Genomic DNA, 20153 nt, shown 5'->3' with positions numbered 1-20153 from the left:
TAGCTGTTATAGAGGCATTCCTTCCAATTCTGCAGGTTGTAGAGGAAAAAAGCTATGCCATCATACAGATCTTTCAGGAAGGAACATGTGGGGCTGTGAGATTGACATGGTAGATCAGACTGCTTTGGGTGGTCGAGAATGTGTGCCCTCCCGATGCTGTATACAGGTGCCACTGAAGAGGGCCAAGCTTCAGTTGGCCTTCAATAATCAAGACCACACCTAAAGCGTGCCCCACAGCATACAATGGACAGCCACATGGGGCCCCTAGGGCAAGATGTAAAAGTAGCCCCTTTGCCCAGGTGAGGCCCAGGGGGCTCAGGGAGGCTAGACCCTGCCAATCAGTGCTGACAGAGCCAGATCTGGAGAGTGAAAAGGAAAGTATGTGGGCTTTCACCCCATCTCTCTGCCCAAACTCAAAGCACCAGCAGAACCAATGAGGCCTTTACAGGAAGATAGGAGACAGATGTCAAAGGCTTATAGGAAGGTGGTGGACTGGTATTGTGCCAGAGGCTGAATGACCCACAATTTCACATATTTCCAGTTGATTTGGGATTGAAAGGGAAGAAGCAGAAAAAGGAAAGTGGGAACATGCCACCACCTCAGAGTCAACTTAAAGAGGGTACCCTGTGCCCCAACAGGCATACATTTATTTATTTATTCTCTCATCTTTCTTGAACACTGACTCCACAACTAACTAGGACCACAACTGTGGGACCTTGGACAAATCACTTACTTTCTTTGAACCTTATTATAACCATTTGTAAATTTGGGAGAAAAATGACCTACCTATACTTAACAGGGTTGCTATGAGGACACCTGAGAGGGTGTGTGTCCCTCTCCCTGGGCACAAGTAAAGTTGTACGCCTTGATAACCATGATGCTCAGATGAGGGAGTACTTCAACCTGAAGGAGTGTTTCCAGTATATATCATGGAGTTCAAGGCCATGGGCAAAGCGCTGAGGCCATGGGGAATGCACAAAGGATTAGAAGGCCCTTCTCTTCACTCCTGCCCTACACCAGAACACCTTTGCTTTTGTTAAAAACTGAGTTCTGGGGAAGTGGGGTGAGGAAGGAAGAGGAGGATATAGAGGGGATAAATGGTGATGGAAAGAGACTTGACTTGGAGTGGTGAACACACAATACAGTGTACAGGATTATGTGTTGTGGAATTGAGCACCTGAAACCTACATAATTTTGTTAATCAGTGTCACCCCAATAAATTCAATAAAAAGAAAAAAAAAAAGAAAGAGACAATCAAGATGGCAGCATAGGTAAACACCTGAATTTGCTGCCACGCACAACCACATTAAAACTACAACTAAAAGACAAAATGACTATCATCCAGAATCACGGGCAGGCTGGCTGAGTGGAATCTCTACAACTAGAAGGGAAGAGAAAAGCGCACTGAGTCTGGTAGGAGGTGCAGAGGTGTGGAAGTGCGGAGATATAGAAGAGCGTGCAAAAGGGGCTGGCAGCTGGGTACGCTGTTGTCTTTTGTAATCAGGAGGGAGATACAAGCTCTGAACTCCAGTTCCGGGTGAGAATTTGGGGACCCAGACTCATATGGAGAGAAACTGGACTGTCATGCATCAGGCCAGAACACGAGGGTGGCTTTCTTGCAGAGGCTGCGGAACACAGACCCCGGGACCTCTCCGAGGCAGAGCAGACTGGCAGCCATTGCAGTTTGCTCCGCCCTGGTGATTCCCTGAGACCCCGCCTCACCCAATTTACAACCCCACCGAAGCTGTATGCAGAGACTTTTGCATATAAATGGCCTGGACTTTCTCCACATAAAAACCTGGGCAGACTCAGTGAGCGCCAAAGCCCCACTGAAGCAAGTCCTGCCCCATAAGGGTGTCTTCAGCACAGAAGTTCTCCCATTGTAGACACAACTGGTCCTCACAGCCAATTGGCCTGGAGGTCAATTCCTCCCAGTGATACCAACAGCAATCAAGGCTTAACTACAACAAGACTGTGCACACAGCCCACAAAGGGGCACACCAAGAGTGTCCACCTCAGGTAATTAGGGAGGCTGAGCCTCTGGGCCCTATAGGACACCTACCACACAAAGCCACTCTATTAACACAGGGAAGCAGCCAAAATGCGGAGACAAAGAAACAGGTCACAAATAAAAGAAATGGAGGAAAGCAAACTACTGGATATAGAGTTCAAAACCACAGTTATAAGGTTACTCAAGAATCTTCTAGAAACCTCTGAGAAATACAGTGAGACCCTCAAGGATATGAAAAAGGACCCATTAGAAATTAAGAATAGGTTCCCCGCTCGCTCCCCCGCACGCTCAGTTTGCGCTGTTCCCCGCTCGCTTCCCCGCACGCTCCCCCGCACGCTTCCCCCTCCCGCCCCCCCCCCGCGGCACACTCCCCCGAAAAAAAGAAAAAAAAGAAATTAAGAATAGAATGACTGAAATAATAATATACAGAGATCCAACAGCAGATTAGAGGATCCTAAGAATCAAGTCAAAGATTTGAAATATGAAGAAGCAAAAAACACCCAACCAGAAAAGCAAAAGGAAAAAAGAATACAAAAATATGAAGAATGTGCAAGGAGCCTCTGGGACAACTCCAAATTATGGGGGTGCCAGAAGAAGAGAGAGAGCAAGATATTGAAAACCTATTTGAAGAAATAATGACAGAAACTTCCCCTACCTGGTGAAAGAAAGAGACTTACAAGTCCAGAAAGTGCAGAGAACCCCAAACAAAAGGAATCCAAAGAGGACCACACCAAGACACATCATAATTAAAATGCCAAGGGCAAAAGACAAAGAGAGAATACTAAAAGCAGCAAGAGAAAAACAGTTAGTCACCTACAAGGGAGTACCCATACGACTGTCAGCTGATTTCTCAACAGAAACTATGCAGGCCAGAAGGGAGTGGCAAGAAATATTCAAAGTAATGAATAGCAAGAACCTACAACAGCTGTGGGCAAACTACGGCCCCCTGGCCGGATTCGGCCCGTTTGAAATGAATAAAACTAAAAAAAAAAAAAAAAAAAGACCATACCCTTTTATGTAATGATGTTTACTTTGAATTTATATTAGTTCACACAAACACTCCATCCATGCTTTTGTTCCGGCCCTCCGGTCCAGTTTAAGAACCCATTGTGGCCCTCGAGTCAAAAAGTTTGCCCACCCCTGACCTACAACCAAGATTACTCTACCCAGCAAAGCTATCATTCAGAATTGAAGGTCAGATAAAGAGCTTCACAGATAAGAAAAAGCTAAACCAGTTAATCACTGCCAAACCAGTATTATATGAAATGCTGAAAGGTATTCTTTAAGAAGAGGAAAAAGAAGAAAAAATTATGAACAAAGTGACAACAAATACATATCTATGAACAAGTGAATTGAAAAATCAAGTGAATAAAAAATCTGTCGAGCCCTGACCGGTTTGGCTCAGTGGATAGAGCGTCGGCCTGTGGACTGAAGGGTCCCAGGTTCGATTCTGGTCAAGGGCATGTAGTTTGGTTGTGGGCACATCCCCAGTGGGGGGTATGCAGGAGGCAGCTGATCGATGTTTCTCTCTCATCGATGTTTCTAACTCTCTATCCCTCTCCCTTCCTCTCTGTAAAAAAATCAATAAAATATATATTTTTTAAAATCTGTCGAACAAAATAAACTGGTGAATAGAATAGAATCAGGGGCATAGAAAGGGAGTGGACTGTCAATTCCTGGAGGGAAGGGGGTGTGGGGGGTGCGGGAAGAGACTGGACAAAAATTGTACACCTATGGACAAGGACAGTGGCGGGGGGTAAGGGCAGGGGGTGAGGTGGGAACCGAGTGGAGGGGAGCTATGGGGGGGAAAAAGAGGAACAACTGCAATAATCTGAACAATAAAGATTTATTTAAAAAAAAAAAATTGCCGAAACCGGTTTGGCTCAGTGGATAGAGCGTCGGCCTGCGGACTGAAGGGTCCCGGGTTCGATTCCGGTCAAGGGCATGTACCTGGGTTGCGGGCACATCCCCAGTGGGAGATGTGCAGGAGGCAGCTGATCGATGTTTCTCTCTCATCGATGTTTCTAACTTTCTATCTCTCTCCCTTCCTCTCTGAAAAATCAATAAAATATATTTAAAAAAAAAAAAGATCAGAAAATTCTTATTAAAAAATAAATAAATAAATAAAAGAAAGAAAGAAACTGAGTTCCTTTTCATTTTCAGAAGAATTAGTTCTGCTGCTAAACAAAGATGTCTCAAAACTGGTATAGAGGGAGTGATATGGAACCGCATACAATTTGGTAGTGAGAAGCGGGAAACACATTTTCTGCTGGGCACCATGAGCTCACAGGTTGTCTCATTTAATCCTCAAAACTGCCCTTGTTGCATAATTATCCTCAATTTACAGATGAGGGCACTCAACTTTGGAAAGAATAAGGAACTGGCTCAAGGTTACATGGCTAGTCAGCACATCCAGCTGTGATCTGCAGTTCTTGTGTTTTTCAGTCCTGTCTGACAATCATTTCATGACCATTGACTCTGAGGCACTAAACTGGGCTCTGAGAATACAAGTGTGCAGAAAAGAGTCTCTGCTCGTTGACTTGAGTGTGCTTGGGGAGATGGACACACAGGAAACAGGCTGTTTAATTCTGTGTGACAGTGACTTCCTGAGTAACAGTGACAAGAGCTATGGGGGAAAAGCACAGAATGCTCTAGGAACCCAGACTGGGCCATCAGGGACTGCTTCCCAGGGGCAGTAGTATCTCCCCTAGCATAAAGGGTGAGGAGGATTATCCTGGAGAGAGTGAGGCAAGCACTTTACAGACAGAAGACAAACAGAAAGGCTGGAAAATTGAAAAACACAAAATCTTTAGGGAGTGTACAGCTGGAGCCCAGAAGGGACAGAGGTGAAGCTGGCAAGCTAAGTACGGGCTAGATCCTGAAGAGTCCTGGAGGCCATGCTTGAGTTTGGGTTCAATCCTGTGGCCACATTCAGACATTGAAGGCTTTTTAAGTAGTGGCCACAGGTGGAGAGAAGTGGATGGTTTGAGCTACTTGGGAGGTAGCATGGCCAGGACTCAGTGATGGGTGGGGAGAATGAGATGAGTCATGAAAACAACCCTGACAACCACCTTTCTGCCACAGCGGCTACAATGACCAATTGTTCACTGTGCTGAACCTTTTCTGCGCATCACTCCATTTCATCCTCGCAATAATCTGAGTTAGGTTCTACTGTTCTTCTCATTTTATTGATGAAGAAACTGAGGCTTGAAGGTTAAGTGATTTGCCCAAGGTCATACTGCAAGGGTGGCAGAGCCAGGTTTCAAACTGAGGTCCAATTCCAAGGCCCACTGCTCCCGATCACCACAATGCATTTCTCCCAAGATGGCACCCAGGTTCTGATTCAGGCAGCTGGGTGGATAGTGGTGCACCCAACTAAACAGACAATGGAGGAGAAGGAGGAGGCCTCTTGGAGAAAGATAAGCTGTTTTGGACGTGCTGAGTTTGAGTACCTGTGGAATGCTGTGAGGAGGTGCCTGGTAGCAGTAGTGGACATCAGTGTGAAGTGCAAGGAGGAAACAAGTGGCCAGACCATACGGGGAGGCAACACTATCTAAATGCATTCTCTTTCCCAGGGATGTGTCCTCAAGCAGGAAGGTCAGACAGAAGAAGAGGAGCTCACAAAGGAGACAGAAAAGAGGGCAGAGAGGAAGGTGGAAAACGTGAATTTGGCATTCCCATTGTCCTTTTCTGTACCCCCTCAACTGAGAATGAAGTGCCAAAGAAAAGAATGTTTGAAGAGGAGAACAAACACAAAATGTGTGAGATGTTGCCTAGTGGACAAAGAAGATGGAACAGGAAAATATGACTATTTGGCAACAAAGAAGTCACTGGTAGCTCTCTGGTGGGGTGCGGGTGGAAAAGAGGTTGTAGTGAGATGGGAGAAGTAAAGACAGTGAATACAGAGAATATTTTTCAAGAGATTTGGCTATGATGAGAGGAAAGAGATGAGTGGGGTGAGACAGGCTGAATGCTCAAGAAACAGTTTGCTTTCAAAAAAGAGTACTGGGGGGACTCTTCCCCCTCCCCACGTGGGAATCTGTACTTGTTCTTCAATAAATTTCCACCTTTGCTATACCAAAAAAAAAGAAAAAAGAAAAAAAAAAAAGAGTACTGGGCACAGCGGAATGCTGATGGGAAAGAGCCCAGAGGAGAGGCTGCAGGTGCAGGACAGGAAGTCGATGGTAGCCTGAAGAGGCAAGAAAGGACTGCATGGGCCTTAGCTAGGAAAAAGGGTAACTCATCCTCATGATAAGTTACCCTGGGGCAGTAAGATGTTGAGAGCATGCCTGTCCACTGGCCTTGGTGAAACAGAAAATAAGGTTATTTGCCAAAAAATAAGGTGTGGGTGGGAAAAACCTGGAAGTTAGAGAAGAATGGAGGTCTGATAAAGGGGCTATGATGAATGATCAGAAGAAAACCAGAGGCCTGCTAGGCAATACAGGGGCTCAGGCAAGTGGGAGACCATGCAGCCCTGGTGCCACAGATAGATTCGAGTCAGTGCTCTCCATGAGAATAGAAGGAAAGAGATGGATTGGGTTCAAACCCAGGGCTGCGGTTTTCCTGAGTGAATGTTAATGGAAGGGCAATGGGACAAGAAATTGAGAGTATTGGTAAGAGAGTGAGTAAATGGTCTCACCTGGTCTGGAAAGGGGAGAATAGGGTACGCAACAGTCTTCAGTGGATAAAGAGGAGTGGCTAGGAGATTGCAGATGACAAAGGCAGGGGTCAGTTCCAAAGGAGCAGGGGAGAGAGTCATGGTCTGGAAATGATCTAAGGAGGCAGAAACTCACTTGGCTTTATTTGTCTCCTGTGGCAGGACAGAATGAGCACTCTATTGGATGACTACTAGGGAAAGCTGTGTTTTCGGTGAATAGCCAGGTTGTAAGGCTAGGAGATAGATGGAAGGAAATGGGGAGGAGGCTCACATATAAAAAGATAATGACCATGATGGCCTATCACATGGCATTGCAACTGGCTGCTTCCACTGTATCCTGGTCTCTACTGTGCAGTGAGTTTTTGAGTAAGTGACTGGTGTGTGATAAATGGCAGACTAGAGGGATATGCAAGGTGTAGCAGGAGTACAGTGGGAGAAGTTACCTGAGCAAGGCTGCAAAAGAGGAGACATCTAAACTGAGCTTGGAAGGAAGTTGTCAGGGGAGAGAAGAGAGCATTATTGGTGAAGAAAAAAGAATGTGTGGCACACAGATTTATGAAAAGCACACGAGGCCTAGGAACTGCAAAATGTGCCCACTGATACCTAACTGTCTTAAGAGGCCAGGAAAGGTCAAAGAGGCCGGGCTGCCCACAGGACACTTCTGGCCAGGCAATGCTGGATGGGAGGGAAAAAGTGCTGACCATGTTCTGAAGGCAATGGTGGGCCCCTGCTTCAGGGTGCAGGACAAAGGTCCTGGTTTGTCCTTTGGGTTGGAAAAAGATGGAGAACCACTGTTGCTTTCCAGAATACCAGGGCTGTTTGACCACCCAGGACCTGGAGCCAGCTGGATGTCAAACCCAATCTCCTCAACTGCTGGGCTCTCAAGTATGGCACTGTGCAGATGCAGCCGGGAGTAGGCAGGCAAAAAGGTAATGAGGCGGCAGGGGACCAGCCATCAAGCCCTAGGGCTCGCCTGGCATCAGGGCTGCCCGGGAAAAACTCACTGGCCTTAGCTTAGATCATTCCCATGGCTTCAATTACATCTCCACGTTGGCAACTCCCAGCCCCACACCTCCATCTCCACTTGGATGTCTCGTGAGAACCTCTGAGTTAACATGCCCCAGCTGAATTCCTGTCTTCTGCCAATCCCATCCTTGCTCAGTGAAAGGCACACCATTCTACCAGTCACCTAAGCAAACACTTGGGAAACATCCCTAACTCCTTTATCTGTCTTGTACTCAAATCACCAAAGCCTGTCACTTCTGCTTCTTCTGAAAATATACTTCTCGTCCAGTCCCACCATCAATCCTCTGTACTCTGGCTCTCGGCTTTCTGGTCTGGAGTATCACTTCACCAGGCTATCTTCCATACTGCCACACAATAATCTTGGAATACAGAATCAACCAAGTGCATTCTTGATTAAAGCCCTCCAGTGACTCTCCTCAGCTGCAGGATCAAGTCAAAGCTCTTCAGCAGGGCCCACAGGCCCTTCCTCACTTCCACTGTCTGTCCTTCCTCTCCGGTTTGAGCCCTGGCTGCACTACTGCTGTGAAAGTGTTACGCCCACTGCCAGGAGGGCCCTCCTGATGAGTTTGTATTCACTCCCTGTGACTCAGTTCCAGAGTCAGCCTCTTGGTATGGCCATTTCCAGCAAGCCCTAGCAGGATGGGGGGCTTCCCTCATCCCAGTATGTGTCACACACTAACGTGCTCGTCAAGTTTTGTGTCAGTCTCTCCAATGGACCGAACTTCTCCAGGGTAAGAACTTAACAAATGCTTTGGGTTTTTTTTTTTTGTGTGTGTGTGTGTGTGGGGGGGGGGGGGGGGGGTTGCAGCATTTACAGTGTTTACCGAATGATTAAGTGAGTGACTGACTAAAGCAAGTCCCGGGCTTGAAGGAATCCAGCAAGCTGCTTCTGAGGCCAGGACTCATTTGTCCTCTAGTCACTGGCCCCCAGTCTCCCTGACCCTGATGCCTCCCAAACTCATTCAGACCTTCCCAGAGCAGTGAGCCACACCAAGGTCCTTGGCAGCCAGCAGCATTCATGCCCCGGAAGTCCTGGGGGTTGGGGCAAGGCATTCCTCAGGAAGAAGAGGTGATAGAGCTGGGTTCCCCCCCCACACCCACCTTCTTTTTCAGCTTGTGCCGGGCCCGCTTGGCGGCCCTGGCGCTGTTGGGGACTTTGGGCTCCGTGCTGTTGATGAATTCCAGCAGCTCATCCACATCTCGGTGGTCCACGGCGGGCTCCCCAGGGATCCCGCCCAGGGCGCCCCCCTTCATGGGCAGCTCCTCTTTCCGCCTGGTCAGCCTTGAACGGAGCTTCTCTCGGATCTCGGTATAATTCCGACTCGTCGGGGCAGCGGGTGGCTGGGGGAGGGGGAGGTGCTGACGTTACACCCTGGGCCTGGGAAGCCCGTAGGACTCCCACCCGCTGGCACCAAACATGTGGTAAGAAGCGAGACAACTATTCTTTCTACCAGAGCAACAGAGGCCAAATGGCTTCACCTCAGCCAGGCGGTGTGAGGAGGTAGTAGGAGATATGTGACAGCATTGGGAGCACACTGGCATGGGAGCCAGGAAAGCAGGTTTGAGCCCAGGCTTCGTCACTTGGAAGATGTATGACCTTGGGCAGGTCACTGAGTCTTGTGAGCCTCAATTTTGTCATCTCTAAAATGAGGATAACACCTAGCTGAAAGGTGACTAGCAATGTAATTACTTTCAATTCTTCTGTTCTCAACTGCTCTGCCCTAGCCGGCAGCCCCTTCCTCTTCACCTTAGAAGACTTCTGAACTGTTTCCTCCCCCTGTCCAGAGACAGCATGTATTCTGCTCTGTGCCTCCTTCCTGGCACCATTTGTGTACATGGCCTGTCCCTCAGCTGGCTCTCACACTTGGGGGACTCTGAGCCTTTGCTTCCATTCTGCCTTCATTGCACAAGTGTTCACTTCTCTGTGATTATGCCATACACTAACTCATCAGAATTATAGCTTTCCTCTCTGCCATTTCCTTTCCTTTTGCCTAAGGGAAAAAAAATGTCATCTTAAGAGAAACCACAAAAACAGCAAAGTTAGCAAAATGTTTAAAAATCCCTACCTCACCAATTTGCTGTAAGGATCAAGTGAGCAGACACAGATGCAAGGACTCACAGGGTCCCAGCGAGGTTACTATCCCCTTGAGCAAGGGGTTTCTGGGGAGAGCAGGCACTCCCCTGGCTCACCTTGGCTGGCCCCGAGCCCTCTCAGGCATAGGCAGGTTCACTCACCGCATTGTGGCCGAAGAACTCACAGTAGCAGCAGTCACAGAACTTCCCATCTCTCTGGTGCGTGGAGGACGAGGTGCAGGAGCTACGCTCTGAGCTGCTGTCCTCTTCTTCGCCTAGCCCCTCATCTGCCTCGCAGGGCTGGGGCAGTTGGCAGGCCAGGCCACTATGTGTAAACTTGTGCCCCTTGCACCCGGGGTCTCTGCTGATGGGGGAGAAAGACAGGCCCAAAGGTGAGAGAGGGTGTGGCAGGAGCAGGCTACAACAGGCACCTGGAGAAGCAGCCCCGCCATCAATGTCCCACTGCCCTTAAGCTGCCTCATCCCACAAAGGTCAAGGCAGTCGGGCTGCATCAATGCCACTCATAATTACGGGGCTAACACCCTCATTGTCCCTCAGGGCCCAGCTCAATGGCACTGTTCTGGAAAGGTCCCCAATGCCTCTCCTGCCTACACCCACCATGTGACCCTCCCGGACTCTGAAGGCCCCGATTACATCTGTCTCCATCCTACCATCTATCACACTTTACTATAGCAATCTATTTGTCTCAGATCAACTGTGCACTCTCCAAAGGCAGGGACTATTCCACTTCTATTTTTGGGTCCCAGTGTATAGCATAACAGCCTTGCACACAGTGGGTTCTCAGTAAGTAATCTGAACAGATTAGTGGGCTGGTGGCTCCCCTGGAGCATCCAAAGGAGGTTAACAGGGTAAGTCTCCTTTCACTTATGCCCGAGTCTGCACCAGTAGGCAAAGCTGCCTTAGCCATTGGGCCTCGAGGTTGGGAAAAATGGGTCTTGTGGGCCATAGACTCCAAGAACTTGTTTGTGCCAGGTACTGTATTCAACACATTATTTCTAACTAGAGGCCCAGTGCACGAATTCGTGCAAAAGTGGGGTCTGGCCAGCCGCCCTGATAGGGGTGATGGAGGTCAATTGGGGGTGGGCTGGTCGGGAGGAGGGGCTGCGAGTGGTTGGCGGCTGGCCCTGCCCCTAATGGGTGAGGGATTGGGGGCCGATCAGGGGCTGGGCCGGCCAAGGGGGGGTGCCAATCGGGACCCAGATCAGGCTGGTTGGCTGCCACAGTGCACATCATAGCCACCAGTCGTTCTGGTCATTCTGGCTGTTTCGCTGTTTCAGTTGCTGGGCTTTTATATAGATAGATAGATAGAAAGATTACTCCCCCAAGGCACGCAAAATAGGTGTTGCAGTGGAGGAGACAGGTTCAGAGTGCTTCACTGCTCTGCTCATGGAGTGACCAGGACTCAGCCTGTGTCTGTGCGCAAAGTTCATGCTCTTCCACTGCACTGCTGACTCTGGATTTCAGGAAGCACAGGGCATCTTATAATACAGACTGGAATCAGCAGTGGGAGCCAGGTGGAAGGGCAGGGCAAGGGGCTGGGAAGAGGTCTGGCTCCAGGGCAGGTTAGTCCCATGGGTGGAAAAGGAGGAGCATGAGCTATTATCAGTGGTGCTTAAAGAAACTTAATCCAAATTGACCACGCTTCAGCTGCTACATTAGCAAAATTACAATGCTCAGTACCCCCGAGAATATGGAGAGATCAGCACTCTAATACTGGTGCCATGGCATTATGGAGAGCTTTTTGGAAAGCAGTTTTTCAGTGTATTAAAAACCCTTCTTGCCGAAACCGGTTTGGCTCAGTGGATAGAGCGTTGGCCTGCGGACTGAAAGGTCCCGGGTTCGATTCCGGTTAAGGGCATGTACCTGGGTTGCGGGCATATCCCCAGTGGAGGATGTGCAGGAGGCAGCTGATCGATGTTTCTCTCTCATCGATGTTTCTAGCTCTCTAGCTCTCTCCCTTCCTCTCTGTGGAAAATCAATAAAATATATTTTAAAAAAACAATAAAAAAAAACCCTTCTTAAAAAACCCAAAACCAGCCCTACCAAGTTTGGTTCGGTGGATAGAGTGTCAGCCTATGGACTGAAGAGTCCTGGGTTCGATTCCGGTCAAGGGCACATGCTTGGGTTGAGGGCTCGATCCCCAGTGGGGGTTGTGCAGAAGGCAGCCGATCAATGATTCTCTCTCATCATCGGTGTTTCTCTCTCTCTCCCTCTCCCTTCCTCTTTGAAATTAAAGAAAAAAAAAAAAAGGGAAAACATCCTGACATCCTTTAAACTGAGAACTTTTTTTCATTCTGAGAGATCTATTTCAAGGAGAAAAATCCAAGTCAGAAAAAGCTTTAAGCAAAGGCATCTTTAGATATTTTTTTTAAATATATTTTATTGACTTTTTACAGAGAGGAAGGGAGAGGGATAAAGAGTTAGAAACACCCATGGGAGAGAAACATCCATCAATTGCCTCCTGCACACCCCCTACTGGGGACGTGCCTGCAACCAAGGCACATGCCCTTGACCAGAATCGAACCTGGGACTCTTCAGTCCACAGGCCGACACTCTAGAGTCTAGCCACTGAGCCAAACTGGTCAGGGCAATAAAAATATATTTTAAAAATATATATTAAAATGTTGGGGAAGCCCTAGCCAGTTTGGCTCAATGGAATCACTGATCGACGCTCAATAGAGCGTCGGCCTGTGGACTGAGGGGTCCTGGCTTCGATTCCAGTCAAAGGGCACATGCCCAGGTTGTGGGCTCAATCCCCAGTGTGGGGTGTGCAGAAGGCAGCTGATCAATGACTCTCTCTCATCATAGATGTTTCTATCTCTCTCCATCTCCCTTCCTCTCTCTGAAATCAATAAAAAATATATACTAAAAAATGAAAATTAAAATGTTGGGGGGAAAAATGTGGAATGACCTAAATTTCAGTGACTAGAGAATGGTAAAGTGCACCGTGGAGAATATCCTCCCACCCGTGAAGCTGAGGCTCAGAAGACCACACAGGAGGCTAAAAATGCTAAGTGAAACCGCCGACCATACAGACATCATCAACGCATGTGGAAGAGATGAGGGAAAACTGCTACAAGTGGTGGGATTTTAAAGTGGGCAACTACAAATGTATAACAAACACAGATCTGATTTATAATAAAAAATAGACATCTTCGCCAAAGAACTGTATCTTTCAAATATATATTAATATAACCTTTCTCAATAACTAGAGTTACTTTAGGACTCTACCTTAAGGACACAATTCCCAACTCAAACACAGATTTGGGTGCAAGGATGCTTATAACAGCCATGTTTATAATGGTTTAAAAACTGGAAATGCCTAAATGTCCAGGGGTAGGAAAATAATTTAAAAAAAAATCATGCTAGAGCTGTACAATGAGGTATTAAGTGCCAACGGAAAAGTGTTTTGAAGAATTTTTAACTGGAGAAATCATCAATAGTATAATGTTAAAAAAAAAATCATTATACAAAAATGTATAGTGTCCTGGCCAGGTTGCTCAGTTGGTTAGAGCATCATCCAAATACACCAAGGTTACGGGTTCAATCCTCAGTCAGGGCACATACTAGAATCAACCAATGAATGAATAAATAAGTGTAACAACAACTCGATGTCTCTCTCTCTTCCTCTCTCTCTCAAATCAAATTTTTAAAAAGTATGTCAAACAGAGACCTAATTATTCTACATAGAGAAACATCAGGGAGACTATACTGCAGCATTAGAAATTTATCTTTTCATTGAGGACATTTTTTCTTTATAGACATTTCTAAATTTTTCCAAATTTTTTTTCTGGTTAATCCTCCATGAGGATATTTTCCAGATTGCTTTTCAGAGAGAGTGGAAGGGAAGGGGAGAGAGGATGAGGGGAAGGGGAAGGCGGGAAGGGGGAAAGGGAGAAACACCGATGTGAGAGAGAGACACTGACTGGTTGCCTCCCGCACACGACCCAATTGTGCCCCAACCTGGGGCAGGGAGTGAACCTGCAACCCAGGTACGTGCCCTTAACCGGGAATCGAACCCTCAACCCTTCAGTGTGAGGGCCAATGCTCGAGTCATGGAGCCACACCAGCCAGGGCAATTTTCCCAAGTTTTTAAAAAATAACAAATACCTATTTCTTCTATAATTGTAAAAACTATGAAAAACAACCACCATAAGCAGAGCTACCCTCTAAGTTCTGCCCCAACGGCAGCCTTGGCAAAGTTTTCCAAAACTCTACGCCCAGTCAGCAGTGAGTTTGTCCTTCAGGCCACTCACTCACCTGTGAGTGTTAAGAAGCTGCTGTGAGCCTGGTGGTGGGAGCAGAGGCCCACTGCAATGCCCACTACAGGGGTGGCTGCACCCCGAGAAAGAAGGAGGCATCTTCAGGAGCGGCATGCTGGTGGAAGGCAGGTGGGGGCTCTGACATGCCCCTGGGGTGTGTGGGGCGGCAGCAGCAGCAACAGGGCATTCTGAAACCTGCGCAGGGAATGGTGCTGAGGGGGTGGTGGGCAGCAGGTGTGGGTGGGATGGTGAACCAAAGGATCCAGAGTGAGATGGGATCAGTGACACTGGCTGTGGATGGTGGCCAGTGGGGCTGTTGGGTGGAGCAGTGAGGTCTGAGTGCCGGCGGTGCTCCGAGATGGGGAAAACCTCACCTGTGGGCACATGGGGGAGAAAGGTGTCAGAGTAGGGGCCCAGACCCCTGGGAGGAAAGCCCAAGGACCCGCTGCCCCAGCACCCTGCTTACTGCAAACAGAGGGACGTATTTGGGCACAGTACCTCAGCACAGTAGACCCATGAGCTTTTGGGAATGTCTAGCAGTGCTACCTTGGGCTGGAGAGGTTTCTCTGCAGGCAGCAGCTCGGCTGGACAAGCTTGAGAAGCCCAGGCCTGAGGGAGAAGGCATCAGGAATGCCAGCCCCATGGAAGGCCATAACCTCTACTGTGGCACAAGCAGGGAAACGTATTCTGTCTGTCAGGGTCTCTCTAAGACCTGCTTGCTAGGTACTCCTCAGACCCAGAGCAGGATCTGCAGGAGCCAGCAGAGCAGCAGGCTGAGATTCTGTCTCTGGGCCATGAAGAGTGAGACTCTTTGGTGGACCCAGATTTCAGAGAAGTAAAAAAAGGCTTTCGTGACTTTGGTTTATGCACCAAAATAACTGGAAATATGTACTGCTCAACTCTCAGTTGAGGGGACAGCACCCCTCTGAAGAACTCAGCCCCTCCACTTACAAGTAGACAGCAATCCCATATTTACACAGTACATCAATAAGCCATGATTTTTTTTCTTTTGGTCTCTGAGGATTACCTCAGTGTCTAAAGAAGGCACATAGGGCTACGAAATAGGCTAATAATCATGGCAGCTTGCAGTGTCATCCTCTTGTGGATAGAAGTGGAGCCTTTTATACCCACCCCCTAGGTGGAGAAAAGGGAGCCTAAGAAGACAAAGGCACCCAAGTCCTCTGTGCTGCTGTAGGGGTCAGGTGTTCTGTGATTTAGGTCCTAATGCCCTAAGGGCCCTCCCAGACTTCATCAGTGCCCACCAGGTCCCCTTCTGGCTCTAATGGGAACAGCTACCAGAGCCAATGACAGCAGTGTTTTTTATCTTCAGAGTCCTGGGGAAAGGAGTGCTCCCCTGCTTCCACTAGAAGAGCTCTACACTTACTTAATTTAATAACTGATCTTCTGGTTTGTTTGAACAAAGTGGTTAGGAAAACACAGCTGTCTAAACTTCTGAAGCCTGTCTCTTTCCCGAGCTGGGACACTCACCGGGGATGGAAGGAGGACTCCCAAGTGAGCTGCCTGGAACAGTCCCGCTGGAGTGTGGGGAGTTCCAGAGGCCCGAGAGCTTATGTGCTGACAGGAACGAGCTGGGATCCCAGTCCCCTGAGTTTCCATGGCAGGATGAGGACGAGGATGAGGATGATGAAGAGGATGACGAAGAGGAATGAGAGTCACCCCCACAAGACTGTGATTTGCAGGATGTGTGTGACAAGGATATCTGGAGAAGAGGTAAGAAAGAGGCTCGTGATGAAACAGCAAACATCAGAGCCAATCCTTGGCTGCCTAAGCTTACCCAGGAGAGCTTTCTCCTCTCGGCCAAAGCACAATCCCCACAGCTCCAGGTGCAAGGGCAAATGTGGGCCAAGTTGCTCCCAGTGAAGTAAAGTGTGTGGATGCTGGTGAGAGACTTGGGGGAAGGGGAGGGATCACAGGGAATGCCTGTTAACTGTGGGCCTTCGGGGAGTCCAGAGAGCTCCCAAGGAGAGAAGGGTCTGTAAGTCAGGAGTCCTGGCAAAAGAGAGGGGCTGGAGGGGAACAAGAAACAAGGATGGTCTGATTGCTGATTCAGGAGATTGAAGACTTAGATGGCTCCCAGCACCTTGGAGGCCTTCTGAGGCACACTATAGACCAGCCATGGGCAAACTACGGCCTGTTTGAAATGAATAAAACTAAAAAAAAAAAAAAAAAAGACCGTACCCTTTTATGTAATGATGTTTACTTTGAATTTATATTAGTTCACACAAACACTCCATCCATGCTTTTGTTCTGGCCCTCCGGTCCAGTTTAAGAAACCATTGTGGCCCTCGAGTCAAAAAGTTTGCCCACCCCTGCTATAGAACCTCAAACTGACTTTTGCCCTCTATGCCATACTGGTTGGCTTTCAAGCTGCCACAGAACTGAAGGCAGCATGGCCACATGTAAGGAGTAGAGGTCCCTATCTATCAATTCCTATGAGCTGTCCCTCACATTTTACCCAGACTCTCCTCAGGGGCCAGTGGGCTGCCTTACACCTCTCTTCTTCCCCTGCCATGTGACCCTAAGCCACTAATGCTGTGTGGGTACAGCCCAGCGGTCTCTCAGCACCTGGGCATAAGGGCCATCCGAGGAAAGCCACCTGAGAGGACAGGGAAGGAACAGTTCAACACCCTGACTTCTTTGGGCGGGCAGCCCTCCTGTACTCAGGAGCCCCTTCACAGTGGTTACCTACCGCCACTGCATGCTCTCGACCTGTCTGCCTTTCATCTTCCTCCATGCTCCTTCGGCAACTCTGGCAGACCCATAGAGGCATCTCTCCTAGGAGATTCTTGACGAGCTTTGGCATGAAGTCAGGGGGCAGCTTCTCACCCTGCAACACCAGTCCGTTTTGGGAAGGGCCTTCTTCCCAGCCTTTGCGTTCCCGATGACACAGCAAGCAACAAGTCTGCACAGACTGGCTGGAAGAGGGGGGAACCTGTCCAAAAGACAGAAACAGGGTTTCCCAGGAGGGGAAAGGCTGCTTAGAAATAATATTAGCAATACTAATAATGTCACTTATTATGTGCCATGCACTGGATTAGGCACTTTACATAATTTTAGCCATTGTAAAAGCTCTGCAAAGTAGGTGTTATTATTCCCATTTTTAAAGATGAAGAGACAGATTTTAAGAAGTTAAGTAAGTTGCCAAATGTTGCAGAGCTAGTGAGTGGTTGAACTAGGATTTAAATCTCAGTGAGAGTGACTCCAAAGCTCATGCTCAAATGCCTTAATGTTCCAATGTCCCCAAGTCTTGAAGTTTAAAGAGAAGATGTCCCTTCCTTGTCTGAGATGTCCATGAGAGGCCACAATCCTTGTGTTGTCTGTGCAGTCTACACACAAATCCCATCTGGAAGGAAAGAATATTTCAGGTAATGCAACATGTGGAAAGACATGTGGGTTTCCTGAAGAGCTATGTAATTCCATTAGGATCACAGCAGCATTTTGGAGGAAGGGTTTGCATAGCTAGTCAAAGGCATCAACTGAATTGAAAACTGAGTTGGAGGGAAGATAAGGCAGACCCCTGGTGCTTCTGAGAGGCAAAGGTGTGGTGAAAAGAACCTGGGCTTTGGAGGTCAGACCGACATGTACTCTAACACCTGCCTGACCACATGAGCTGGGTGACCTTGGGCAAGTTATTTAACCTCTCAAGCTCCAGTTCCTACCCACCTTGCAGAGCTGTGTGGCTCAATGCATAAAAAGGGTAAGTGCCTACCCCTGTGCATGCCCATAGGAGAGTCCCAATACATAGTAATTCTTATCTGGACTTTTCTTTTCCCCTTCTAGGAGAACTTGACATATGTATATAGGTTTTCTTTCACATTGAGGGGTACTGACTAGGAGGTTAATTGGATTTAATGACCCTAATTAATGGCTTTCCTATGTCCTACAACTTTGTAGTCCCCTCTCACTCTGACACTGGGCATGGTCACGTCACTTTCTTTGGCCCACAGGATATTAGCAAATGTGCTGCCGGCATAAGCTTGAAAAAATGAATGCATTGCTTCCTTGCATGGCTGGGCTTGCTCACTCTTGCACCTCTGCCATGTCATGAGCATGATCAGGCTAGCTGTTGGAGGGACATGAGGGACGTGTGAAGAAATCTGAGTCTTTCTAGACAATTGGCTGGCAGATCAGATACATGAGTGAGCACAGCTGAGATCAGCCAAGCCGGCTCCAATCTTTAGAAATACCCAGTTAACCCATCTATTCATGAGAAGTAATAGATGCTGCTGCTTTAAGCCACTATGTTTTGGGATGGTTTGTTACATGCAACTGTTAAAAGATAACCTTCCAAACTTACCCACCACTAGGTAACAGGTGTTTGCAGAGGCCAAGCAGAGGAATAATAAAGATTATCATTCTCAACCTACCAGTAAAATTAATGCCATCATCTTTTTCTTTTTAAAATATATTTTTATTGATTTCAGAACAGAACACAGAGGGAGAGAGGGATAGAAACATCAATGATGAGAGAGAATCATTGATTGGCTGCCTCCTGCATGCCCCACATGGGATTGAGCCCGCAACCCGGCACATGTCCTGATCGGGAACCGAACCATGACCTTCTGGTGCATAGGTCAACGCTCAACCACTAAGTCATGTCGGCTGGACAATGCTATCATCTTTTTTCAAATAAAATCACCTTCTAAGAGTCAGATGGAATCAGAGTATCCTTAAATCTGTCACATTACAATTACTCTGACTTGGTCCCTGATTTCTAGGGAAGAAAAGGGACCAAACAGTAGTACCAGGGACATAAGGAAACACTTAGGGAAGTACAAGGACCTTTGAAAAGAGTACCAGAGACACAGAAACCTGACATGTGCAACTCATATGAGATATTAAGAGCCTACACCAGTGATGGCGAACCTTTTGAGCTCGGCGTGTCAGCATTTTGAAAAACCGTAACTTAACTCTGGTGCCGTGTCACATATAGAAATTTTTTGATATTTGCAACCATAGTAAAACAAAGATTTATATTTTTGATATTTATTTTATATATTTAAATACCATTTAACAAAGAAAAATCAACCAAAAAAATGAGTTCACGTGTCACCTCTGACACGTGTGTCATAGGTTCGCCATCAATGGCCTACACGGTCTCTGCCAAGGGAACATTTTAATGAGCAAGGCAGCTGCTCAGTAGCAATTACAACAGGGTACTGCCTCCTAGAATCCACTGGTGGTATCTCATGGAAAGGGTGGAAGGTGGATAGAGGAGAATGATGGATGGTCAGAGAAATTAAGGCAAAAAAGACCTTTTTTCAAAGTGTACCCAGGAAACTTTCCATGTCTACAGTAAGCCATAATAACTGCAGAGGAACAAGGTGAGGCCAACACCCACATTCCTTCCCTATAATGATGGTGACCACAGTCTTAAGGCAAACACCTGAACATGTAATTTTAGTACAACAGAGCTTCTTTTCAGTTAGGTGTTAGATTCTAAAGTTACTATATTAGATGAAAATCTTTTATGAGTAAATTTATTCTTGAAATTCTCTATATGGCCTGTGAAGTATAGCATATGTGTTTTAGATATGACCGAGAATTCAAATGTACAATATACATTATAACAATATAAGATTAAGTGGGGTTTTTTTCTGTTTTCTATATATATATGTATATATATATATATATATATATATATATATATATATATTATTTTAGAGAGAGAGGAAGGGAGAGAGAGATAGACAGAAACATTGAAGAGAAACATCATGTATTGGCTGCCTCCTGCAGTCCCCCTACTGGGGATTGAGCCCACAATCCAGGCAAGTGTCCTGACCGGGAATTGAACCAGTGATCCCTTGGTTCATGGATTGATGCTCAACCACTGAACCACACTGGCTGCTCTTTTCTTTTTTCTTTTAAAAGCAAATACAGAATTCTTGTAAGTTAAATGTGTTACCAATAGACTGCATTTAATGCCAGAATAGGTGTGGCAAGTGCTAGGGTGTAGCGGAAACAATACTGGCTTTAACATCCTGGGCCTCTATCACTTACCAGTTGTATGATGCTGGACAAGTTATACTTAATCTCTGTCTCCTCATCTGTAAAATGGGGTTAAGTCTGAACTTGTACAGTC

The 20153-nt window shown here is 47.2% G+C and overlaps 1 protein-coding gene across 4 annotated transcripts in view; it reads right to left on the bottom strand.

Annotated features, from left to right (window-relative positions):
- Positions 1 to 20153, bottom strand: part of FAM193B (family with sequence similarity 193 member B) — a 36068-nt gene that overhangs the window by 3653 nt on the left and 12262 nt on the right. For 2 of the 4 annotated variants that reach the window (XR_013996007.1, XM_081091662.1), the window contains exons 2-5: positions 16761 to 17003; positions 15539 to 15770; positions 14049 to 14424; positions 9930 to 10131 (exon numbers count right to left, since the gene is read on the bottom strand). Coding sequence is in view for 3 of the 4 variants with exons in the window: in XM_081091662.1 (XP_080947788.1) it covers positions 9930 to 10131; positions 14049 to 14424; positions 15539 to 15770; positions 16761 to 17003 (1053 nt within the window). In the remaining variant the exon portion in view is untranslated. Of the gene's footprint in view, positions 1 to 8795; positions 9036 to 9929; positions 10132 to 14048; positions 14425 to 15538; positions 15771 to 16760; positions 17004 to 20153 lie in introns of all 4 variants that reach the window. The other 2 variants (XM_081091661.1, XM_081091663.1) reach the window with 2 other exon arrangements.

This window comes from Myotis nattereri (assembly GCF_964212035.1).
Source record: "Myotis nattereri genome assembly, chromosome: 5".
NCBI classification, from domain to species: Eukaryota; Metazoa; Chordata; class Mammalia; order Chiroptera; family Vespertilionidae; genus Myotis; species Myotis nattereri.
This window is presented reverse-complemented; position numbering and strand designations above follow the sequence as displayed.